The sequence below is a fragment of the Opisthorchis viverrini genome (genome assembly GCF_000715545.1).
Source record: "Opisthorchis viverrini unplaced genomic scaffold opera_v5_720, whole genome shotgun sequence".
NCBI lineage: Eukaryota > Metazoa > Platyhelminthes > Trematoda > Opisthorchiida > Opisthorchiidae > Opisthorchis > Opisthorchis viverrini.
In genome coordinates, this window is record NW_008752391.1 from 7,272 (window position 1) to 34,350 (window position 27,079).

At 40.3% G+C, this 27,079-nt stretch overlaps 2 protein-coding genes across 2 annotated transcripts; both read right to left on the reverse strand.

The window, feature by feature from the left end:
* Nucleotides 1-2,355: 2,355 nt before the first annotated feature.
* On the reverse strand, nt 2,356-3,459 carry T265_15677 (hypothetical protein; the record flags this gene model as incomplete). Its single annotated transcript, XM_009178926.1, has 3 exons — nt 2,356-2,562; nt 3,182-3,225; nt 3,360-3,459. Coding segments are annotated over 3 exons (351 nt in total), but the record flags the coding sequence as incomplete, so codon positions are not given.
* A 6,978-nt stretch (nt 3,460-10,437) lies between these two features.
* Nucleotides 10,438-12,109, reverse strand: T265_12029 (hypothetical protein; the record flags this gene model as incomplete). The annotated part of the gene is made up of 4 exons (XM_009178927.1): nt 10,438-10,601; nt 10,649-10,684; nt 10,861-11,068; nt 11,990-12,109. The coding sequence occupies 4 exons, from the start codon at nt 12,107-12,109 to the stop codon at nt 10,438-10,440; spliced, it is 528 nt and encodes a 175-aa protein (XP_009177191.1).
* Between the last annotated feature and the right edge of the window lie 14,970 nt (nt 12,110-27,079).

Sequence of the window (27,079 nt, forward strand, 5' to 3'; positions counted from 1 at the left end):
ACGGTTATCTGGATTCTTGTTGGCGGAGCGGATCCACCTAGGAGGTCAATGGTGATTCGAAAGCCGATTCTCCTTCCAAGCTAAGTTTCTGAACGGACACCGCAGTAAAAATGAGTAATATTTAATGCATTCTGCCTACGTTTGTACATCATTTCACCCCACGGCAATAAATAGACACAGAAATCGTGTATTGGTATTTTAGTTTATTGCGTTTTCTTTACCAGTCAATGGTTGAGAAAAGTTGTTTATTGTCACATGGTCAACATGTGTAAATCCGTAAATTGAAGTACGGTGCGTGAGGCGCATTTAGCCTGCTACGGAGGCCAAGGAATTTCTGTACCTAATATCAGCATAGCATACCGAAAAAAGTTCGTTTTCACGCGGTTTCCTGCGACCATCTTAGTGGCCACATTCAAGTGTGGATTTTATACAAAGATGATAGAAAAAAAATTAATCATGGTAACATAGCTGAACCGAGAGCACAATCTATGCGATCGACGTTGAGAAAATTACTGAATGCTTCGCATAGAAAAGAGTAGACGGATGAAGGAACGTGCACACATTTGTGTACGTCAATTGATTTGTTTGTCTGCGCAGGTTTAAACTATAAACCTAAATCAGCGTTTCCATTCAGTGCAATGGCGTGATTGCCTGAACTTCACCTCTATCACGCATTAAAAGAGCAGTTAGATTGCCTGTCCAAAATTGCCTTGTAATAATTCGATTTCAAGTCTTCCTCTATTGTTAGGCCGATACGAGTCCAAAATAGAGTTTGGTATAAATTCTATTCGAAATACATTCAGATTTTAACCGTCCACTCAACAAAACTTTGCTGTCTCACGGTTTTTTTCCGCCGTTCTTGGTGACCGGTTTTGCACTTTCATGTTATGCGGCAGTGACAAAAACGAAATTTAACACTTTTACAAATGAGAGCCTAGTGCACGAACGATGCGACCTATGTTCTGGAGACCCACCAAATACATGCAAAAAGGAGGGAGATCATATATGCTGAAAGCACGTACTCACATATTTCGCTCACATTACAAAATTAGCAAACGTTGGGGCATGCGATGACAGGCAGGGTTGTAAATATTCTAGTCCGAAAATGCTGTGGGAAAACCGTTGAAGACGCATTGTCCAAATTCCTCATTAAGAGCTTGGATGACTTGATGGACGGCGTATCTGGTTGCTGTTTGATCCATCAGTACACCGATGGTCTTCCATTGAAGTACTTGTGGAGGGAACATTGAATCATCACACTCTTCGATGGTGATTCCGGGCAACGAAAGCCCCATGACCTAGATATTCAAAATGGATTCATTTAATGGGTTACAATATGTTCTAAGGTCGAAACCGTTACTCAGTGACTGCATATCGGTGTGTCAGCAATAAATTAACTTCTGACATATTTAAAAAAGCAGAAAATCAACGGTGATATTCACTTTACTACAACTGTTTTCGTCTACTGGTCCAACGATCCAGAACTCTGCAGAAGAGTGGAAGCAGACGGATTGCGAAGTCTAAATAATCGGCAAAAAACAAGAAAATCCATAAAATTGAATACTTTGTGAACCGTTGGCTCAAAATCGCAGTGAACTGCCAAAGAAGTGCAACGTGTAAACCAGGCATCAACTAGACTGAAAAAATTCCTCTGCTAAATCGCTTTATCCAAACGAATACCTAGCTAAAGTCGTAAACAATAAACCGAAGAATAAGCGAGATCTAATATTTCTGTTTAATTCGTTGCAATTAAATACTGGTTACATTTACACCTACACACGTCGTTTCTAGCAACCTTCATGATAGAAATTTTTTTAACATATAGAGTCAACTTTCATAAAACACGGTAAATAACAAAGGTTCTTTTTCTGGAAACCTTAGTTTTAAAGTTGTCGTTAGTTAAAATCCTATTTCTGTTGAACATTTGATTTATGTTTCCGAGACTTTGGCCTGCTTCAACTTAACAAGAACTTCCAGGGTTTTCCACAATTTTGGAAACAATTGTTTTTTTTAAACAAACGAAAATGCATGCTACAAAAACAACGTCTGAACAACTGGACAACGCAATGAGTGTGTAGGACTGAATGATGTGATTACAAGCATAACTAAAATCGCGGAAAGATGATTAGTGGAGAAACTTACGCTGTACATTGTTGAAAAGCATCCGGCCGCGTATGTCTGCCTCCAAATTGGGGGAAATTTGCGCGTTTGAATTAACATTCAATTAGCGAACATGCGTAAGCCGAAAAAGAGCATGCTTAGTGACTCATGTCTCCAGAAAACTCGCATAGCGGCATTTGGCTTGCAACTTTGAGAACACTTTTATCCCAGGATGTCCTGTGCACCATACTTACCGACAGTCGTATTGCAGGGTTCCATTTTGACCCAGAACAGCCAGTTTACGAACCACGACAGAAGGTCGGTAGGGCTTTTATGTAGAAACTGCGGAAGTCCATGGACGAATAGTTCAACCTTCATAGTCACAGTTCCCCGGTCCTCTTTGAGAAGTTGGCACCGGGCAAACAGCCCCATCTGCCAGCCAAGGGGCTTTTTGTGGCGCAGCTAAAATGGCCGAGTAGAAACCATGAAAAGTTTCTATTCATTAGAATATGGATTGGCCATGGCGTAAAATTATTTTGTCGTTCATGTGGTGCTACGACCGGACACAGGCCAACCTTATTAGCATATGTATTTCTGTGCAATCCTGGTGAGGTTGCGCAAGCCCATTTTTCTATGGAATATTGCAAACGGTGGCCAACGTTGCGATAAATAAGTCGTTCGTTAATCTACAGAAATTTTTGGTTGGTTAAATATGTGGGAAAGCCCAGCTTGCCATTTCGCACTGCTTGAAATACAGCTACACTCAGCGACTCGCCCAATCACACAAATCATTCCATCCAGGTGATTCGGGCGCTCTCATCGTGACTAAAACGGCTGAAAATTGAGTGATTTATGTGTATAATCTTGAAAGTAATTGAAAACAGCGGAGCCCAGTGAGATAGCGCTAGTGAAATTTATTAGCTGATGTATTACATAGTTCACTGGCTTAGAGCGTCTTCAAGTAGCTTTCGCAAACATAAGTGAGGTGCGTTGAAACATATCAATGTGGTGTTGCATAATGAGAACTCGTACACTAGTACAGAGCTATCTGCTCAGCTGTGTTTTCGGTCATATTACCAACAGTCAGTCTACAGGAAACGTGGTCGACCGCATGCTCCTGCTCTCCTGTAAGAAGACACATGGTTTTAAACAGTCATTATGCATACCTTGAGCTGAATTATATAGTTACGTAAGAAGGATTTTTGCTAGCCGTCACAAAGTGTTTCTCCAAAGGCTGAAGGTTTTGTGGTTCAACTTACGCTTAACGTCCGAATAGGGTGCATCAAATGGATATGTGTTAACAATAGCATCGCACACAGAACTTATAATGAAGACTGTAAGAGAAGCTCGCCACAGCATTTCGGAAAGCGCGCTGGAAACGAGTTGCGTTCGGGTCGTCAGTGAAATGGAGGTAAATCTATCTATGCGATATCTATGGATTTCATATTCGTTGACGAGAGCATCCAATCACAAGCTGAAAAGTCTAGATGTCCGTTTTCCATGGAATGTCTTGGACATTATATAAAGATTGACGAAGTGTTGGAAAGGAAGGATAGACTTTGCTTGATCTGCGGGAAAAGTCAATGGTGATTGCAGACCTCAAGATGAGAATAACCTGTTTTCCCTCATTGACCTTAGAGTTTTTCGGTTAAATGTATGTCAAATTTTATTCGTGATCTAATGTGTGATTATCCGGACGCACCATAAATTGTAGGCCAATAGACAAGCATAAACTCATGTGTGATAAAGCAACACTTGATTAACAGTCTTCTTCCCTCAGACTGACAAAATATTGATTGTTATAGCCGGTGCCTTTATAAAATTAGGAGCGTGTTTGGCACCGCGTTCGGAAATGACTTTCTTCAAAATAATTGTGAAGAGAGTATGAAAGCAATAACAATACTAATCGTAGGCAACATAGGAAGCTCTTTCGAACCGTAGTCACTGTATGTCCTCGGGTCGCACAAAAGATGTCGGTTTTTGGTATAAACAGAAAAATTCTGCGTAACCAGGACCAAAGCCAAGAAACATTATCGCCTATTGTACCCCTAACGTCTAGTGAGATTTTCGCTTTATTTTCTGTGTGTGCGTCTTTGCGACGCTTGACAATGCAGGTAGAGAATGGTGGATTCTACCATCGGTCCCATACTCATAAGCTCAAACCCGCCACAGGTACAATTTGGCAAAATACCTGTTTTAGCAGGGTGTTATACAAGGCATTGACATGGATATTCGTTGTTCCTATAAGGCAACCTGGATGATTATTTACGCCCACTTGATACCGTCTGTTGAGCGCATAATCAGATGTTCAAAGGGTGCGTCCAGCTCACTGCTACACACCGTGGAAGAGGAACCGGAAACTAGCAGATGTTACCATAGTTCGACCGCAATGAAAACAGGCTGATTCGGTCAGAAATCTGTGAAGATGACAGATGGAAATTTACGCTGATAATGAAAGATGAGCAGTGGGAGTCTAGTATGGAATTTGAGTTTGTGGAAGTCGACATCATGAACTTTCGACAAATAAAACCGACTATCTGCTGATATTCTGCAGGAAAATTTAACCAGCATGAAACGTGGCTTCTTACTTTGTTGAAAATTGGCCTCAAGTCTGTGATTCGTTGTTTCTATCAGTAGCGCAAACGCGACTGATCTGCATATATCCCATCTTCAAAGTTTACAGGCCCCTTGATACTGGGAGAGTTTGGAAAACGCTTCGGGGATTCTGATTCCATTAAGAAATCCCTCCAAAATTGATACAAACTTCCTTCTTGTGAGTTGGCATATTCACGATAAATTCAACAGCTTAAGACAGCTTTCCACACAGAAGCGCAAGTTAGCTATTAAGAACAGTTTTGCAAATTTTGATAGATTGATCACTGTTATTCTACTGATTGCTGAGAACCCTTACCAGGGCTATTGTTGCATCGAAGGATTACATGTTGATCAGAGAAATAACGATATTACTGTATTGGTCTGTTCTTGAACAAACCAACATTCGCCTCCACGTAAATATATCTTGATCTGCAGGTCCACACTTCAAGGGTTCATGTGTTTTCATACCATATCAATAGAAAGCTGAACACCATAATGCGGTGTGGCACTGTACGTATTTTACTCATATGGTGCGCAGTTAAATTGCTGAATATTATGGCTCCCTGATTTTATCCGGACCGGTGGATATCAATTGCTCTGTGTTTGCTGGTGAATAATCATCCCCATATACAACTCTTATGGGTTTGTGGCTATTACATTTCAAAATATCCCAAGGTCACTTCATGCATTGCTGTTCATTGGAAATCACTGTTCCATAAGCCGCATTATTAAAATGAGTTCAGTTCTGTCCATTATTTATAATCGCTCCAACTCCGGTGCCTCAAAAAAGTTGTGAAGCTCGTGAAATCTCAGTTTCTGTCCGAATAGCTTTATTTACTTGAAATTTATTTTGCCCGCCGAGGAAGAACTTCAAACTAGATATAAGGTAATCACTCACGTGCACTGATACTGGTTCTATTTAACTTTCATTAATTTTCAAATATTAGCTGCTAGTTCATTGTCTGATTATCTTTTTGTTTGTCCTGTGTGCACTGGAGTCCCTTACGTCCGATTGAACACTGTGAGTGCCCATTCCTAGTTTTGTTTTTGGAGGTCGACACCCAAATTTTAAACCGCTTTGGGTTCACAGTTCGTGCTTGCAGATGTTTATGCTGTCTAAACTTCTGATCAACTTCAAATACTAGGTTCCCGGAGTGCGGAACAACGTGATGTGCAAAATCACTTTGAGTTGACCGTGCGAAATGTGGTCCCATTCGTGGATGGATAGGAGGGGGGTGTGCCAAGTCTTTCGGCTTGTTTATTACTTTAAACAAAAGAGTTTTAATAACACTTGATTTTGATGCAATGAAAGATCTTGAAGACCTGTAATGCTTCGGTCGCTAACTTACCCATCGAACACGCAGCCTCATACAAATTATTTTGAAAACTGTCCTTTAGTACTTAAAACAGGTCTTGTCAATTTGTGCTTGAGAGTTTCTAGCGCCTATGTTTTGCGAATGCTCAGTTAGCCCAGCGTATCCGTTTACATCCACATCTGCTAAGAGCCAGCCTACTATGAAATGTGATTACCTGGCTTGAGGAAAATTCAGGCTTCCGCTTATTCTATTACTGTACAACTATAGTAAGCAAAGCCGACTTTGAAAGTCATGGTTTCGTTGTGGAAGATGTGGACTTGGTAAAGAAAATGGCAGCGCATTCATATATTGTTTTCCCGCGTTCCCCTCACTAGAATTGTGGATATGAATCGTTCCACTTCTTTAAGTAACGCGTTGGGAAAATGTGGGCCGGGCACTGACTACCTGGTTTGTGAAATTCACCTGATCCAGATTTGGGAAGATCAAATCATTTGGTCCATAGTTTCCCATTGCACGCCTGTGACTTGTTGGGATTAACCATCAGCAGTGGAACTTTTGATTCAGATGTTATAATAGGATTTGTACGGGGACGAATTGATCCATTCGATGACCGGTATCCAAGAGATGTCAGCCGATCCATGGTGCGGACTTCGGTTTGGTTTATGACGAGACAGTTTACATGAGAAACTTCGGATTTTGTGGCTCATTCCGATAGTGCTGCTGCCGAAACTATTTCCAGAGCTACCAAACAGGTAGAGAGACTGTCTTCTGCAATGTGGGTTATCGGGTTTTGGCAAAAAGACGTAGCTCGTTTTCGGTAAAAATATGACTTTACGAGAAACTGGGTCTGCTTCTTTGCCCGACTTGACGTTATCGACCTTGAGCAGGAGAAACAAATATACACCAGGCTTAACGATTCGCAGTTGTTTATGTTCCCGTCTTACTACGAATTTCAACGAAGTACTCTGGATAGCCATTCTGAAGCAGAGTTTTCTTTGAGAATGCCTCCCGTTGTACCAGTTGATTCGGGCTGCATGGTCTCATCGCTCCGGTGTGTCAAGGCTACGCTTATCAGGTTTCTTGGTCCATCTAATGTACCGGAACTACTGAAATTTGCACGTGTCCGTGTGAAGAATAGAATCCGACAGGATTCATCAAATAATAATCAAAATCGGGAAGTATATATTACATGGGCAACACTCGTTTTTTCAAAGAAGTTAATTATTCATGAATTAAACGTATTTCGGACGACAGGACTACTACCCCTACGTAAACTCGAAGACAGCGAAGGTCCGATGCTGTTTGAAGTAAACTGTTGAAAATTAACCAAGAATGCTTCGTTCAAGACTTCGAAGTATTCAGCCCAGAGGTCTGTTCAAAGAAACACTGTGTTTCAGGTATGCTATTCCTTCAAGTTCAAAGCTGATAAGAATTTCATAAGAATTTGCTAATGCAGAGCGGAAAATATTCATAATCTATAACTTTTTAGGATGTATGGGAGGTTATCTCGCGAAATAATACAAGATAAATTGTCCACGGTCATGGGGGACAGTACACATTTGAATAAACCATGAACATCAAAAGAGACAAGAACAACAAATAAGGTGCGTCAAACAAGTATATGCTGACGATTGCATTGCACACGGCATTTATAATGAAGCGGGCAACACCAGCTTGCAGGACCGTTTAAGTAAGCGCTGAAAACGAGTTGCGTTTGGAGTGTCATTGGGATGGAAACATATGCATGAGACATCTGTGGCTTTCCTGTTTGTTGACAAGAGCATCAGTTGCAAGCTGGAACGTTTTGATGTATGTTCTGCGTGGAATGCCATTGACTCAACAGACAGTTGGGAGAATAGCAGAACGGAAAATTTGGAATAATCGGTAAGAAATATTAATGGTGGTTCAGAAGCGCAGGATGAATTTAACTTATTTCTCTCATATTGGGTAAATTGTGAATCACCTGTTGTTTGTCATGACAGTTGTAAGTAATGAAATTTTAAACAATTGAGCTAATGCTAGATTTGCACTCAGCTGTAATACAACGGGGATTTTTATGAGTTAAATTTATGGATGTCAAACTGAAAACACCCTGTAAGCCTACTCAAAGTCGGTGATAAGTGAACGCTAATAGGAGCAAGATGTTCGAATCGCAATGAGGACCCTACGTTCATATATCACAAAATGCTTTCAGGTTGTGGACATTCATACTCATCAACCCAGATTCGCAAGCACCACTGAGCGTAGGGGTGTAGGCTGTCTTGTCGCAAGTGGGCAACGAGTGGATAGTCTGTTGCGTCTCCTATTGTGTCAAACCCATGAGTTGCAACTCTCTAACTGGTGAACGTCTCACACTTATTTCAGTCGTCCGAATGCTGGCGAAGGGTGTTATGTATATGAGTCGTTCAAAATTCTACCTACTAATTTTGGCAGTCCATGGAAGTCCAACCACAGTAGACGCATAAGGGTTGATGGAAAAAGAATCAAAACAGTTAGCACTATGAGGGCGGTAATTGATTGGACTTTGAAATAACTCACCGTCTGATCATATCAGCTTCCGTTGAAACAGGAAACTTCTACACTTATAAGTTAGAATTTCTGCCTTGTTGCTACAACTCCGAAGCGTTTCAGCCATTATTATCTCGCCCAATCTATTGCTTGTTTGGCCGATTTTCTAATCCGGCATAACCTGCTTACTGACCAAAAAGCAGATTTTGATCTTGGGATAGTTTATGGTTCGGGCGATGTTTTTGGTAAAAAGTAGAATCTGTCCTTCCAGAAAAGAACCATAACAGTACACCGCGTATGCTGAACCTAAACTACGGGCAATATAATGCAGTCAACTTGCATGCGAGGTTTAATAATGGAGAGGACTGCACTATTATTCCATTTGGCGCGACATGGTCTTGATCCCACACGTATCAGAACTCAACCTGGCATTAGCAGTTTGACCACTGAATCATGGTAACCTAGTGCTCCATGCTTTCGTCGTGAGGAAGTTTTCTTAATGAGCAACGTAAGCGATTGGTGACGGAAACCTAAAAGTTCAATTGTAACCACGAATACGTACTGAGGCAGATGATGCGGTACACGGATTTAGCAGTCAGAATGCTGCGCTCATCGCGGCTGGTACAGTATTTAAGGGGTGATGTGCAACGCTTAGTTGCATGTTTTGCGTTTTGGCTTCAAAAATAATTGAGTTAGATTGAAAACGAAACGTCTTCAAGGCACAACACTTCTATAGCCAAACAAGTGTCATACACTCGGCAATAGTTTTACGCTACTATCACAAATGAAACTGCACACTACTGAAGTATGCACGATATTTATTCAACCAGCTATGGAGATAATCAATTTCCTGAATCAAGTGATGTTTACTCCAAAACAACTTTGGTTTCTCACTGTTTCCCGCAAACCTACATTATATGCAACGATCATGAGAACGAAATCTAAAGGTTTCACAAAAGAAAACCGAGAGTTCGGGCGATGCTTCTATGCTCTGGAAACCACAGAAAACATCAAAAAAGAAGGCAGCACTTACGGTACATGACAAATACTCACACACAGTTTGTTTACAGTATTCGATTAGAAAACATTTTGCCGTGTAACAAGCAGCAGGGTGGGAGATACTTTAGTCCGAAAATGCTGCGAGAAGACCGTTGAAGGCACATTTTCCGCGTTTATCATTAAGTGCCTGGACGACTTGATGCACGGCGTATCTGGTTGCTTTTCGATCCATCAATACACCGATGGTCTTCCACTTGAGTTCCGTTGGAAGGAACATTGAATCATTACACTCTTCGATAATTATTCCAGACAATGAAAGCCCCATGACCTAGATTTTGAAAAGGGATTATTTAAATAGAATACGATATGTCTAGGTCGAAAGTGTTACTCAGGCACTGCATGTCAACAATGAATCAATTTGTGACCTATTCACGCAAGTGGGAAAGTAACGGGGACATTTACATTACTACAACTGTTTTCCTCTTCTGGCCCAACGATCCAGAACTCTACAGAAGAGCAAAATGAAACGGGTTATATAGTCTATAATAGTGGTATAAAATAAGAGAATCTTCAAGATTCAACACTTTGTGAACCATTGGCTCAAAATCGGTGTGAGCTCTGCCAGAAAACTTTAATTTGTATACCTGCCGGCAAGTAGGTCGGAAATGCTCGACTGCTAAATTCTTTATACAACCAACTGTCAGCTACAGTCGCGACAGTAAACAGATAAAGTGAGCTTAAAGTTACTCCCACACGCTCATCGTCAAAAAATAATTGTGATCTTCACAGCTACAAATGTATTTTCTCGCGAGCGAGCAGTGTGCAGCAATACAATGTTCATGAGACATACTCAGTAACAAAAATTCTGTTGCTTGGAAGCATATATTTACACGTATCGTGGGTTAGAAGTCTGTTTTGATTAAACGTCCTTTTTGGATGCTTCGTGTTTAATAATGCTTAAATTTAACACAGAGTGTCTTCGGTTTGAAGATTTTCGGAGAAATATCTTTCTTGAGCTAACGCAAACAATTTCAAATACCAATGATGCAGAAGCTGAACAAAAATCGCACTGATCGCGTGGGACTGAATTATATGATTTCAAGCGACAGTGTATTTATAGAGGAGCTTACGCTGTACACTGTCAAAAAGCACCCGGCCAGGTACGTCTGCAATAAAAATGAGGGAATAATGCGCGTTTTAACAGACATTTAGCTTCCCAACATTCTAAAGATGAATCGATTTTACTTCATGACTGAAGTTTCTAGAAAACTTCCACACTGAGGTTTGTCCTGCGGTGGTGAAAAAATACTTTATCTTAGAATGCCTTGTAGATCTCACGTACCGACAATTGTAAGGCAGGGTTCTTTACTGACCCAGAACAGCCAGTTGAGGGCCCACGACTGGAGGTCAGTAGGCAAAGTGTGCAGGAGATGCGGGAGTTTATGGAAGAATAGTTCAATCTTCATAGTCACAGTTCCTCGGTCCAGTTTGTGAACTTGACATCGGTCTATCAAACCCAACTGCCAGCCATATGGTCTTTTGCGGCGTAGCTAAAATAGCACCGCGAGAATCATGAAATTACTTCCTTCATTGGAATATGGAACGGTAAAACAAGTCAATAATTTTCATTGTTTACAATTCTTTCGGCGTTCATATAGTGCTACAATCGGACGCCGACTAACAATATTTTTATATTTGTTTACCTATACTCCCCATAAGGGTGCGCAAACCCATAGTTCCTACAGGAATTACAGACGTAGTGGCCAAAGTCGCATCAAATATGTTTTTTTTCATACACCGGGATTTTGAGGCTGGTTAAGTTTGTGGGCAATCTATGCCTCACCTGTCCGCACTGTCTGAAACACGTTTGAAACTGGCACCTTTGTGTCATAGACAAAAGGTATTATTTATTCGCTTGGAATTAAGGGTTATGCGACCGAGCAAATGCCCGGTGGATACCATTGTTCATTCTATTGACTATTTACAGTAGCAAACTTAAGTAAATGTGCTTTGTTGGAAGTCTGCTTGTATGTTTGTCAACTGACAATTCGTTTGGACAAGAGTATGTTGGAAACAGTTTCACAAAACATTATTATAACTAACAAAACATGTGGCAAGTTTCGTCCGACAGGAAGCGCTACTAAATTTAATTAGCCGACGTATCACATAGTTCACTGACTTAAAGCGTCGTCAAGCGTCATTCGCACACATAATTGAGGCGCGTTGAATCACTTCAATGTGATGTTGCATAATGAGAAATCGTACACTAGTACAAATCTATCTGCCTAGCTGCATTTTCGGCCAAAATTTCAACAGTCAATCTAGAGGAAACATGGTTGTCCGTATGCTTCTGCTGCCCTGTAAGAGGACACACGGTTTTTAACACCCCTATGTATTTCTTGACCTGAATTATATAGTTACATGAGGAGGTTTTCAGCCAGCAGTCACAAAATGTTTCTCCAAAGACTGACGGTTTTGTGATTCAACTTACGCTTAACGTCCGAATACGGTGCGTCAAATGGGTATATGCTGACGATAGCATCGCACACGGAACTCATAATGAAGAGTATAAGAGAAGCTCGCCACAACATTTCGGAAAGCGCGTTGAAAACAAGTTGTGTTCGGATCGTCAGTGAAATATAGATATATCTATTTGTGTGATATCTGGTCTTTTCCTATTTGTTGACGAGAACATCCAATCACAAGCTGATGTCTGTTTTGCATGGAATCTCTTGGAAACTACAGACAGTTTAACGAAATGTAGGGGGGGCATTTTTTGCATAATCTATGGAAGATTTTAATGCCAGTTGAAAGGTCAAGATGGAAAAAATTTATTCTTCTATGTTGGTAGATTGTGAATAACTTGTAGTCTGTTATGATAGTTGTAACCATTTTAAACTGAAAAAAATTGGACTATTATCCGATTCACACTCAGTTGTGTCACAGAGGGTAATCTATTAGGAGTTAATTTTATCTAGGATGAATGGAAAACTCCCCTCAAGCCTAGTAAAAGTCGGCGACAAGTCAACACTTGGAGAACCAAGATGTCAGAATTAGAAAAGTAATCCTTTGTTCCTGTTTCAGGGGTCTGTTCACGTGAACATTGTGAACGTTTGCGTATCCTTGTCCTCTACGTGTGAAAGCATCACGAATTCCAAGGGATTTTAAGTAGGGAGTAAAATATTCTTCATTCCTACTTGGGTAGCAGGGATTATTCTGAAAGGTAATATAATCTAAAGTGTCTATGGTCTGGAGGACAAGTCCATAATTGCTTAACTGATCAACATCTGAGAAACATAAGAATGAATATTGTACCACGACACGATTGAGGTAGCCTACCGCTGTGCCAGCGTCATTTTGAAGCGGGGAAATAAAGCCTTACCCTATTGGGTCAGACGGTCAACACAATTTGAATGCTATTTGGCAGAGCAATGCATGATGATATAGCCGTAAATAGTGCTAGGCTGATCAGACCACTTCAGTCCAAACATTGTACACAGAAACGATCCAGGTAAACGGCTTGATTGTCGTGTCCTAGTGTGCCGGATTCCACCAGCCAATATCACTTGATCATTGCTTTTTTGCTTTGTTTATCTGGATAGAATGCTACACACCCATCAACAAGGGTCATATAATAAACTTCACATGACACAGCGTAAACCTTCCGTCAATTTGGATGAAACGTTGCGTCAGTACATAATACTGTTGTGTTGTTGCACTCTTCATTTGGTGCCAGAGGAACACGTAAGACCCACAGTTATTTCCGTCCCTAATTAAGAACAGAAATTGGGCAGAAATATGACGAATGTGTGAAAATGTTTGTGAAAATATGATTCACTTGAAAATATAGTGTGAAATATGCATGATTAGCGTTCTCTCAATATCTGTTTGCCAGCTGCATTTCATAATGGTTTTGTGCTATGCATACAACAAGTAGTATTTGTGTTGGATCTGCGGAGATATTTGCTAAAAATTTTACACGGTGTTGTTTTGGGTCTGTTATCCAGTATTCCTAGAAGTTTCCAACAAAATATTGACGAAAGTCCCTGAGGTTGACGTAGACTACATCATTTGAAAGGCTGTAAATGCGACTACCACTCCGACGGATACCGTGTTTTGCGATACATTTGAGATGCGCTCCAAAAGTTTACTGTAGATTTTGTGATGCTAATCAAGTGCGTTCAATGACATCTCCACATATACCAGTTTGATTTTTCGTGAACTCATTTTGAAGGACACACAAACGTATAGAAATCCGTAGTTGACAGCCGGTCATCTGGTCGCAATAACGTTCCGTTAAACTTGGCAAAACTATCATGAGCAAGGCCGCCACTAAGTGTGATTTTCATTGAATACCTGGAAGGTGAAGGTGACCGAATATCGCTTATTCTAGTACTGATAAAACTGATCTTAGGCCATGATTTAACACATTCGTAGGGGACTGAATGTGTTGGGGTTTTCAGATGCTAGTTCACGGAGCGGAATAGTGGTCTCATTAACAACTGTTTATAAAGGAACAGCCATGCATCAAGAAAACAGTTAAAATATGTTGCCGCGCAATTTCAACAAATCAGTTGCTCCATGGTTTTTGTAAATACGCGTTGGCTTGTTTTGGACTGGAAATCTGAACCTCGTAGTGTTGTAAGGCACGTTTTCTGGTGTTCGCGAAAAGACGTCGCTTGGCTGCATTATACAAAATGATAATCTGGAGAACAAGACTTCTTACTTTTCTATATTACGGCCATTGCCTCTGAACGCGAAGAAAAAATACGTATCGTATCTAAAAGTTCGCAATTCTTCAGAAATTCTTCAGGTCTTACAACGTGATCCGGGATGCATAATCTCCTGGCTCCGGAGCATCCAATCTGCAATTACGAGCTGTTTTGGTTTAAATACACGATATGTATGTGACTGAACGCGATAATAATCCGTTTCTCAGGTAAACAGGAGGATGATGAATATGGGATTTAACCAGAGTAACAGTCTGTTCAAACACAGCGGTTTAGTTTATTTGAAGTGAATATATATTAGGCACCGCCTTCCTAAAGGCGGTGACAACACAACGCTGATAAAAGCCAGGTGTTGAAATTTAAAGAAGAATCATTTGCCCAAATGTCTAGTTATTTAAACAATTTGTACTTTTTTATGTGGTTGTCTTTCCGTAACGGAGTAAATACGAATTTCTTAATTTTTCAATACAGGAAATAAGAAATTTGTTTCTTATTCTTAGACTAGGATATAGTAAAGGTTTGTTTGGGGGGTAATAAGGTATAAGGCATTGTAATCGGTCAACATGATTCAAACGCTATTCCGCAAGACATGCCCAGATGATCTAGCCGCCAATATTACGAAGCTGATCAACTCGCCTCTGCCAACACAAACGACTTGATTGTCGTGCACGAATCTGCTAGACATTGTCCCCTTAAAATTAATTTGCTCTTTCTGGCAGACTGTGGACAATGTAGCGGTTTTCACTGTTCTCTCGTAAAAGAAAATTTATAGTCTTAGCTAAATGGCCGACATGCATTTATGAAGATTGCCGTGTCAGAAATTTCCCCAGCATTTCTAAAACCTACTTCACGATTGACCATTACAAGTCGCCAAAATGTTTGAATTGTGTGCCCTTGAAATGACCCGATAGGCGGATGTAATCGGCGTGTGTGGAAGCTGAGCGTTTGTGGGATATCAGTTTACGCGTTCCCGCCATACATGCTTCACTGAATTCCACAAAACAAGCTGTCAATCTGACACCTAAGTATGTCGAATGGGCATCCTGTCTATACAAAACGAATCGTCTCGGTATGTTACGCTTGCGTAGGAGACGGCTAGCGCGTAAACTGAAAGGGCACATCAGAAGATCACATTCAACAATACCGCGTAATTCGCGTCACTCGAAAATTCGTTGGATAACCCATCCAAGAGCAGGAACAAGGAAACTGGAACCGGTGGTCGCCATGAGAGTTTGCGTTCACTCACTCACTAATATTTAGTAAAATCAAAAGTTGGATATTGCAAAGAAGCATAGAGTGCTGCTCCGTAGTATTTGCAATAAATATATCAGTAAGTTCTTGTAGGGTTCAACACATCGCGTCTGAAATCCTGGCAGTGATTTGATTTCTTTGAATGTTGAATTAGAGGCTCAATTAGATCATTGGGGCATTTACGAAAAGGCAGCTGAGTATGACTTTTGATGTGTAGAGAGCATAAGCGACGTAAAGATGTTTTACTATCATCGATCTAAACCACCAATGGTTTCTGGTGGTTAAGTTGTAGCTATTCCGAATTAGATTTGGGCAAACAAGGAGCTTCTGAACTGTTATGTGTGCTGCCGTAATTTCGTCCCACACAACACAACATGTGCTAGTTTAAACTGTTAAGCAGTCCCAGGGCATGTTTCACTCAGTTCATGGCGTATCTCGAGCAAAGTACCACTCACGAGAAATCTCATAGTCAGCGAGTCAAATATGCAAATAAACACCATTCCAGAAGGGTTGAAAATTTGTTCAAAATGATCAGATATCACTGCATTTGCGCACTAACTGACAGTCTGAAATTTTCGTTTGTCACTATGTGTGAACGTCCAACACTTGGATAGGAGAATTGTGGCCTATGTAGTTACGAATTTGTGGGCCTTGCTTCTCAGTTCTAGGAATCGTTAACGAGACATTGCTATATTAACTCCGATTTTAATGGTATGGATTCATTTGGAATGTCAAGACGATTGAATCAGCGGGGAGACTGTAATTCCATTAGGAACAAAAGTAATTCCCAAAAATCTGGTTGTTAATCCGCTTGACAGATCTCTCGACGCACAATAAATTGTCTTCTCATCAACCACACAATTCCTCAAAAGGCTGGTTTGTTTAACAGGTAATATATAAGATCATGCTATTTTTTCAATCTGTGAGGTTTTGCGATCAAAGAATTTCCCCAAAATTTAATGCAAAACACTGACTGCGATGTTTAGCATGTTGCTTTGCCTTCGTCGTCTACGTTCTCCATGCAGATGAGGCAAAATACCACTGGCATCCGAAAGCTATCAAGTGTTTGCGTTGAACAATCTGTGTTTCTCAAGCTCCGGGGCTTGTCAGGAAATTAACATTTCCGCCCTTACTCAACTAGAATCATGCCAGTTGATCAACATGAATTATAATATATACTCACATACTTTTCAACATTAATCCAGAGAAATGTGATAATATTAAAAAGGATGCTTTTGTGTCGTGGGCGCAGACGTTCTCAGTCAGGTGCGCAAGCGCGAAACGTTACATTTCTGCTTCAGATATCGTGCTGTGGGCTAGCCGCTGGCACTACATTTCCGGCGTTTACCATGAATGCCGTAGAGGACGTCCTGCACACCTGATTTGTTGCTTTTTGATCCGTAAGCCATCCATGGTTGTTCATTTCAGTAAAGTGAAGTCCAACTTAATAAAACATTGCTCTTCGCACTCTTCGATGATCAGCCCAAGCAATCAAAGGGCTGTTATCTAGGTGCTAACTAAGATTTGTTTCATTGTATGACGATAATTTTTGCAGCTGAAAATGACAGTGTCTGTGTTCTTAGGTAATATTAAGTATAGACAGCTTTGAACCCATTATAAACCGACATGGGCTTTTACTTGGCTGCAGGTGATTCCTAGTTCATTGATCCGGGACTCTGCATAGGATGGCAAGTAGGTAAATTGGGCTACACACATTGGGCACATTCGAAAACAACTGAACAATAGAAAAATATCCTAAGGGAAAGTGGCATCGCACCATAAACGTTATCCCTTAATAAACCCGTATTCCGAAATTTGCATGTGGTTTTCTGGAACCATTCATTTTAGTTTGTCCGCGCCAATTCTTTTGAAAAGTCAGGTTCAGAAGATGGTGCTCCAGGAGTCTGCTGTTACGCGGAAGATTCAGTTTATGAGCCAACAATGTATATCAGTCAGCCGGGGTTGGTTAACAGTGAAAATCATATGAAGCTTTGTTAACGCACCCAACAACACACCATCCCATTCATCCGTTTGGGGTTTACGAGTCTGCTATCGGGTTACAAAAGGAAGAGAGTACGTTTAACTGCAAGAATATTTTTTCCTGAGCCGAAACATTTGTCATTAGCTTGCAATTTAGTAGAAGTATGAAATGGATCGGTGCAAAAATATTTGTCTCGGATGAAAAAAGGGCTTCCCTGAAAGTGGAGAACTCTATAGCGAACCATTCGATTTATATCGACTGAAAATCACGTATCACACGTGTGCAGAATTTACCATGATAACAAGCACGAATCTAGACGGCAACGTGTGCAGTTGATGTCCGGCCCTCCATAGAAAAACCCACTTGAACTTGAACTTTGCCTTAAAATTTAAGAGTTGTGTACTTAATGTACGACACCTGACAATCACTGGCACATTGTACAAGTTTGCTTCCGTCTCGGATTTCTTCAATATGGTTGTGAATTGAATACACAGTCCGAACTTCTGCGTTTTATCACTTCGTTAATCTCACGAAGCCTTTGATATGGTAACATGCAACCGAGGGTCTTGCATTTCGACCTCAAACATGGCTTGTATGTGTTTGCGTAGCCTGTGTATGGTAATCGCTCAATCGACCAACTTTTATTCCGATTAACAAATACGCCTGGTTCTGCTCCCACACCATGTGGGTTGTTAGCTCGACCGATAGCTGGCAAGCGCAAACCATTGAATCGTGCGCTGTAAATGCACTGACTGGCTTGGTTCGACTCTACTTCTACGTGCGCGTGGTGGTCATCTTGATAGACTCTGAAAATAAGTACAATATTTTTATAAATCAGTCTCTGCAGTTGCTTACTTTCATTTGTTATATCCGAATTTTTCGAAGTGCACCTTGAGTAATCAAGCCTAAGTCACCCAACATCTTATCAGCATGAACGGCCTATTTCAGCCTCATACTGTAGTTGTCTTATCAAGACATTCAATACTGTCATCAAGCTTCAAATACGTTTGCTTAAACACAAGAGTCTTGACAAGGACAAATGTATACTAGTAAAGTTTCATACGTTGCCTTCCCTTTGATGAGAAATGATCACATGCTCGCTGCAAACGGTTGTCCGTTAGACGCCCAAATATGTTCGTCCATCACATAATCCTTCCCCGCATTCATTTAGTGATGTTGTGATCACTTGGGAACGGCCTCGCAGTCTGATGTAAAGCTGACGAAAATATGGCGTCCTCTACAGAGATTCGTTCAATAAACTCACCTGTGTAAATGTGCATATATTGATGTTAACTAACGATTTGGATACACATACCGAAAGGCAGAAGTATCCTGGCGTTACACTTTTCTCGTTGTAATTGGATTACTTGGTCGAACATAACTCAACAAATCCACTTCGTTTGAGACCTTTGCAATCGAGTGTGACGAGTATTGGAACCAAAGTTTTAGGTCCCTTTATTGCAACTAATATCAACTAATTACCCCCAGCTCTTTGAGTGTTTTATGCACACTAAATTCAGCTCCTACTCAATAAGCCGGACAAAAGACCGCATAATAGTCCATATTGGCAACGTGCTTTGGGAACATGCTTTGACATTCGCAAGGTTTACGGAAAGGAAGAATGACCAAATTTTAAATAGCTATATGAATGAATCGATTGAAATTTCACGTTGGGTTTTGGATTGCAGTTTTACAACCATGTCTATCATTAATAAGTTAGTTAACTGCTAGGAAATATATGAGCTCTCTACCAAAGACAGCTGTACCATTGGTTATGGCTTACCCCAGTTAACAATTGTGCCAGATTGAACAGTGTAGTCTCGTACTACAGTCTTTAGCGTTAACATAAGCTTTCGGTATTGATCAAGGTCTTCGGTCAGCTCGCTGATGAACTTCCTTGGCTAAACAGTCAGGTGAATCAAATAGTAAGGCTCTCATTGTTTGAGATATTGTCAGGACATTTTAACACTTGCCAGTGTATCTTATACATTGTTTCGTGAGAGTGAAAGCGTTCACTCTATACCTTATACATAGAAGAACGTCTTGCGATTAAGGTCTACACCTGAAGTTTTCCTGTGATAGGCAGCGCTAAGCATGCTAATCAGAACAGCTTGGCTTGCTGCAACTTAATTTAGCATTTCAAATAAATAACCGGAACATTTGCGCCACGATGGCGGTATCGCGAATGTCTTGATTGGTCTAGATTCCTATCTTGATTTTACGAAATTTGTGGTATATTTTGGCCAAATCCTCTACGTGCGCTCGTAATGTCGTACCATACCGCTGAACTACATCCAATTCTCATTCAGTTTCTTTTCTAATGCAGGTAACTATTCACCACTTCGAGCACGTAATAATTCGACAAAGTATCTTTGCCGCAATTCGACAAGCATTCCACTCACACCCAACTCAAAATTCCACCTCCATTCATCTGTTACCACTACTTGTTAACACATAACGCATAAAATTCCACGTTGAATGAATGTTCAAACAGTCTGCGAATCCCGCCTAAACCACTGAAATCCTCAATAAATGTTCCCCTCAATGGGAGTTCTCAAGAAACTCATATTTCTGGCAAGCTTGTGCCGTAACATACAGTTGGTTGTGCTTCGCGGACATTAAGTGATATCACTAAATGGATCCAAGTTTTTTAAACATGTGACGAGTAGTAGGACGGAAATTAAGTCTCCTCGACTATAGACAGCCTCTAATTTATTTGCCGCAGTTCATCCTCAATTTTACTGAACGCTAAAAATAAATCGCACATCTGAGGCTGCACAATACTCCAAGGAAAAGAAGAGTGACGAAGTTGAAAAAGCAATATGAAATAACTTTGCAACACTGCATGCTGAGATTGCTATTGTAAATTCATTTTGCCATGCAGCTGCGAAATTCGCTAAAAGCAACTAATGCGAAATGGCTAACGTGTGTCTGGCAAAAACATCAGACTTCTACTGAAAATAGTACTATAATTAGGGTTGCTACCAAATATAGTGACATATTTAACAGTGCCGTATTATACTGAGGCCTTTATCGTCAGCTCAAATGTCGGTAATTATCAAGGTTTTCGGTCGTTTTGCAGATAACCTTTCTTATTTGAGCGGTTTGTTGAAGCGAGGAGTCATCATCATCATCGACAGCATAACATGAGTGTTCAAAACCGTTGTTTCATTGCCGAGGCGAGAAATACGGTGTATTAAGTCAACGTTAGCAGGGTTGTCAGCGCTTTTCCAACTTCAGCGCCTTGCAGATTATTGATGGTTTATTTGGACTTTTCACACGTCCTTTTTTGGTTTCCTTTTTTACGGCTTGTGTACCTTGGCAAGTCGGTTCAACTATTCGGGATTCAACTGGAAGTTCAGACTTCCTTTATCACCGCATTTACTAGAACGATACTCTGACCAAATTGAGCATGACTATTATTGAATAAATTTAGGTATGATTCTCAGCAATGATTTTCATGTCGAAAGACTCTTCATACCCGCAGTAACAACGTATTAGGCTATCGATCTGATTTGCATACACGATTAATGTAAATTGAAAGAATGAGTGAATGTCAAGTTTAATTCAATACCAGTGCGAAATTATCAGGTGTTACACAGGTAAGAATGTATTTATTTTCCCACTAGACTGATTTGTGCAGTTTCTTGAGTGGTGACGCAAACGGCTCTCATATCTTCCTTAGACACTGCTTTCGTCAAGAGGTACTCATTTGATGTACCGCCTTCTGTCATTTGACTGTAACGTCCATCAGGCGTGCTGATTTGCACAGTTGGAAGCCTTAAGATTGAAGAATGGACACTGCACCACTGAATTATGGTAGGATATTTTGATGAGAGAAATTTGTGCAAGTTGTTAAAAGTGTAGCCCATAGGGAGACACATTTAGTTAGTGACGTCTTTTGTGGTTCCACATTGGAAAATGGCCATTGGAGAAATGGTCAAAGCAGGCTGGTACGAATGCTTGATTGCTAAATTAATTTCCCTCGTATTGGGCGTACTATGATATATTACATATATGCTTCATATATCTCATTTAATTTTACAAAGACGTATTTAACAAACTCTAACAAATCAAACAGTATTCTACAGCTACTGACAGAGATACGGGAGCGCTATTACTCAGTGGTTACCAAATCAATCTGAGAGAGGCTCGGTCTAGAAACGAAAGGCGGTACTGATCGTTGATGATGAGCAACTGCGACGGTTAAATGTTCATTTTACAGTGATTTAAATAATCTAACAAAACAGGTATTCTTTGACACGTATAGACAACCTAACGCAAATTGCGGACCGATTTCTAAGGCATTCAAACACACAGGTGTATGAAATATTATACCTGCAGTAATAGCGCCACGAAAGTGCCAAAATTTGATGATATTTGTTCGTAAAATAATCAACATGCTATAAGTAGTGTGCTACTACTCCGCTTATCTTAGCATACCACACAATAATATTAATTGAATTTCATTTTTTTCCTTACCGAGTGGGTAGGAAAAAAATTACTGCTCAAAATTTTATGGCCCACAATGAGCACTCATTACCATCAATTATGCCGGACCCCGTATTTCACAGTCACATTTAGAGTGACAATAAAACGACTACTTGTTTTAATGCGGTGCTCTTATTTTTAGAAACATTTATAGGATAAAGCACACTCTGTTTCCGCTGCCTTCGATGATATATTCCTAGGCTACTTCGCCTGTATAAAAATGCGCTTACGAGCCAATAAATTGTTGTTCTAACACAAGAACTATAGAAACGATGACGCCACGCAAACCGGGCAATGAAGGGGTTGAATCGCAAGGCGATTATGTACAGACGTTTTGTTACACGGGAAAATAAAAATTCCACACATCTGGTCTTTGTTCCGCAAAGAAAAGAGATTAATGAAACCAGCAGCATTCGTTTTGCACGTTTTTATACTACTTAATAATCCCACGAACTGGTTTAATTTGGTCATTCAGAATTTTGCGATAGTACAGTGGATTTTAATCGCATGCCGGTAGACCCGTGTCTCAAGAGTGCATCATCTGCGAAATATGCTGTGCCATATTTTCTCCCGAAATGTCACGTGAAACGGCAGCGCACATTTATGTGTGCAGCTGAAATTGGAGTCACTGACGCCTAAGCCGTTCTCCAGTTTGCCCAAATTCTCATGATTAACGAAGATATTTGAGAGTGAGCTTGGATCAGCAGTTTTGGGATAATGCAGATCCCCTGGGTTGCGCAGGATCTTGTAATTGGGCACTAACCGCTATTTGAATTCGGTGAGATTTTTAATAAATCCCAAGAAATGCTATTCCGTTTGGACACACGTTTAAAATATGGGGATACAAACAAGATAAAAGCAAAACTGAATTGTGCATATTTGAAGCCCTCTACAGAAACAAGGAAGGATGATTTTCGCAACGCCATGAGGACCAAGCCGATTCTGAACATTCTGAATGTATGTTTGAAAGAAGTTATCAAAGTTTATTTGGTAAGGGCAGCAACGCATTTCGCATGCACGTGTTTCTTGCTACACATTCATTTCAAAATTTTGTCAAGGTAGAGCAACTAATAGAGCAACTAATGGAAATGCATTTTACAGGTGTTGTTGTTTTAATAGTGTTGTTTGAACAGAACAGTATTTCCCGAATATTTGGCGCGTTGATTGTATGTGGATTCTTAAACGGCCATACGCCCTTGTATTTTTAAGTTATCCGCTTGCTAAACTTAATTAATTTGACCTTCGTTCGATAGCGATTTCTGCAGACTTATATTCTGCTTTTTTTCATTATTTAAGTGCCGTTGTATTGCTAATGGGAAAATCTCAGATTTGGACGCGACAAATTAAGCGGCAATTTTGTGTCAAATGGACAAATAAGATATGTGAAATCTGACGTAATTGTAAATTAAAATAGTGCAATTACAAAACCGGGAATTTAGTCACACGAATGCACCTGACTGGCGGGAAATCCAGCAAACAAATAGTTGTCCCGCAAAATTGATGCAAAATAGATTTGTGTTATTATAGTAAAGGCTCCATAACTTTTATTTCAACTTCCAGGCTTACATTCGAGCAGGAACTCTAATCGAAATGTTCTGAAGCGCGAAGTGTTGTCTCTTTAACCGTAATAAAAATCGCTAGACACCGCTTTTGTCAGCAAAAATTGTCGGAATTTGAGGAAACGTGAAATGAGCCGCCGTTTAATGTCGTGTTTATTTTGTTTCGTACCACAAGTATATGATTTATAATTTCCAAAGTACATAATTTGTTATTTAAGTTTGCTCCCCGATATGATATTCCGGTAAGAATGTTCACACAGTTACCGGTGATTAGTCAAAGTTTAGCTGTTGTGCGAAACGAGGACAGTAAAGCCTAGAATTCCAGTATATGTTTCAGTTATTTCACGACGTGTCCTTGAGCTTTCGCACGCATAACTCAGCCGACGTACGTCCTGAAGCTTCCCTCTTAGTAGCCGTCGAAAGTTTGTAGCGCATGCATTGTATAACTCAGAGTGTAATTGCATCTTGGCTGCTTTCCCAGTGTTACTAACCAATAAACTTTGTTGAACACTGCCCAGAAAACGCTCGTTAAAATCATCCATCATTTGAGCGCCCAATTTGTTATTCCCGTTCTGCTGGCGTTGATTTTAGCCATCACTCTATCACTACTCATCTATTCTCTCAGAGATTTTGCTAGTAGCCTGTATTAGATGGATTTGCGTAGGTAGGAGTAGGGTCCGAAATCTGGTGGAAGGTTTTGACCGAAACGCGGCCTAGAATCACATTTTTGTAGAATTCGAACGACGAGGAATGCGAAATTTTCTTAACGCATGGGGAAAACAATTTGTTGAAATTTTAGTGCAACAATCCAAACGCTAGAAATATGCGATAACTGTTGTTGTAGGTTTTTTTTGGCAGAGATAAACTCATTGGGATATGTGCCAATTATCATCCACTTGTTTCCCAAATCACGTCTGCAGTGGAACTGTGTAACCTGTGTTGCATTATTTTTCAAGTTGCATGTGGACAAATGTGAACATGAAAAATTGGCCCAACGTCAAACAAACAGAATGGAATTATGCCTTGAGAATGCAGGCACTTATGGTAGTTGGCATCGTTGATGGTGTGCAACAACAAAAGCGCAAGACGGTCAATAGCTAAGGAGCCTTGCAATTCTTCCGAACAAGCATGCATTCATTGTACAAAACGCTGCATTGAAGAACATAAACCGATTATGCAGATGCAAATTTGCTGTAATAAAGCGTTCCAATTTATGTGCCAATAAGCAACAGATGGTTTACGGTTATCCTATATCGCCTTTCTCGCAATTTACTTTTGTCAGACCACTTAGTTTGAGCCACCTGAATCGTTTGCTTTGGCTGCAACTTCAAGCGACATATTTTTAACCGGAGAAGTATTTTAGAAACAAATTGGTCGGTAACAATAGAATTGCACAACACTGAAGTGGGTGGGAGTAGTGATCAAATTTCTATAAAACTTTGCGGACGTTTCAAAAAATACCTGATGTTCTTTGGAATTTCTTTACAAAGCATCCGCATTATCAGTAGCGTTTCAAGAATCCCACATAATTACAAATATCTAGTTATGTGGCACAGATTATTTGCTTACAAATAACCACCATTCACTACTTTTACGAAGACCTTTTACGCTAAATTTATCACATGGTCTCATTTTGATTTTCATGCAAGGTCGCAAACAACAATATTCGGTGGTTGTCGTGTCACGTTTCAGACTTGAGGTTTGTTGCATCTCAACCAAACCTCGTCCAAAACCCACATCGCATTGCAAGCTTTCCCATATTTAACACGAAGTTAGAAGCAGATTGTGCTAACCCATACAATAAACTATATCGGTTTAGAATATGTTAACTATATAGCAGAAGAAGAACCAATAAAGTCAGTATCCGTCATGATCGTACATTGATATTACCTTTGCTCAAGTCGCACTGTAAGGCTTGCAACGATGTGTAATGTGATTGATTATAGATCTCGGGCGCATGTATATACGGGGTAAGCTGTCACAACTCTAAGCTAAAAAAGTGACGCATCTTGTGCAACTGGCATGGTTTGGTTCACAACACTCAGGATATCCATCGTGTGAATAAACTGCAAGTCCGTGCACCACCAAGTTTTTAAGAAAGAGGCGGGTAATTTTTGTAGAATGAAATTTGCCCAAACCCATTCCTCCAGAAAAAACCTATTTCGCAACCGAAACGTCGCAAGAATTTGATTATTTTGAAGTCTGCTTAATTGTCGGCGAGTCTATGCTTATTTGTTGATGTTTTGTTGGGAAAGAGAATGATTTGCCTATTGATTTAAATAGTTCTTCTTACTCAATTGGTATTCAGTTCTCTTTGTTGATGTTCCCCTTTAGTTTAGAAATGCTTAGCCAATTTTGCGTGTATTTTTCTAAGCTTATCCACGTCAGCTCACAACATTTGTTAGCCCCAGGCTGCCAGGAATAAGCCATTTAGTCCTGTGCATATGGCGAACATAACTCTTGACGACGTTAAATTTCATGAAAAGCACGAAAAACTCAAACCGTGTGGACTTTCGCTGAAAAAAACCTGGTCTGTTAGTTTACATGAAACAAAAGCTGTACCAATGGGAACAATAATACAAGTGCTTTCGAGGTTAGGTTTCGCCCAGATCCGTGACGCGAGAAACCAATAATGGCTATAAATAATCTACGCCAGATACCAGTGATTATAACTGGAAGCCTCTGGTTTGACTGATTTAATATAGCCTTTCACATGTTGATATTGATAAGTTACTGATGACAGGATAGTAGTCACATTTTTAAGCTCGTTACAAGCGTGATTAAGAGTATACAAAAATCAAGCAATGGTGGATGCGAGATTTTGAGTATACATACTCACAACACCCTCTTTTGAACAGTCCTCCCTTTGTCATGGCAGAACCATTCCAGTGGTTGCACACCGAAGAGGGCGCACCGATCCTGAGGTTCGCTTTTTTGAGCCAGGTGCGGAGTTCAAGTGACTGCAAGCTCACTGAATATGCACTGCTGATGAGCTCTGTAGTGCCATACGACTGGGAAGTCCTGCCTAGCAGGGCAGTATATCTGCAAACCAATGGGTTACTAGGTTTCCGGGCATCCAGGGTTCCGCTCACTCCACTCAAGCGCCAGAGTATTTAGAGATCATTGAGCTCACCCAGTTGATATGCATGTATGAAAATTGCAAACTTCCACGCTACTGCAAATTTATTCGACAGTGCAGAACACGTTATTCATCCAGGAAGAATTTTCGATTTCCTTTGAACTCTTGGTGAGTCCATTTTAACTTAGAATCAAGAAGCCAGAGATTATGGGGACCTTGTTAATGAATTGAAAATTTGCACCGTTTTCGGAAAAGAAAAGGGTGTGAGATCGCGTGCATCGAATAACAAATTTTTATACTATACCATGTTCGACAAATAGGTGCTTTCATTGCCAAAGTTTTTCAGCTATATCAAGGAACCAGTTTATTTAAACTTGGCGTCCAATTAGGTGACCAACATAGCAAGCGGCTGTTGTTATTCTATGATAAACACATGTGTTCATATCTGCTATATGTTTAATTGAGACAAT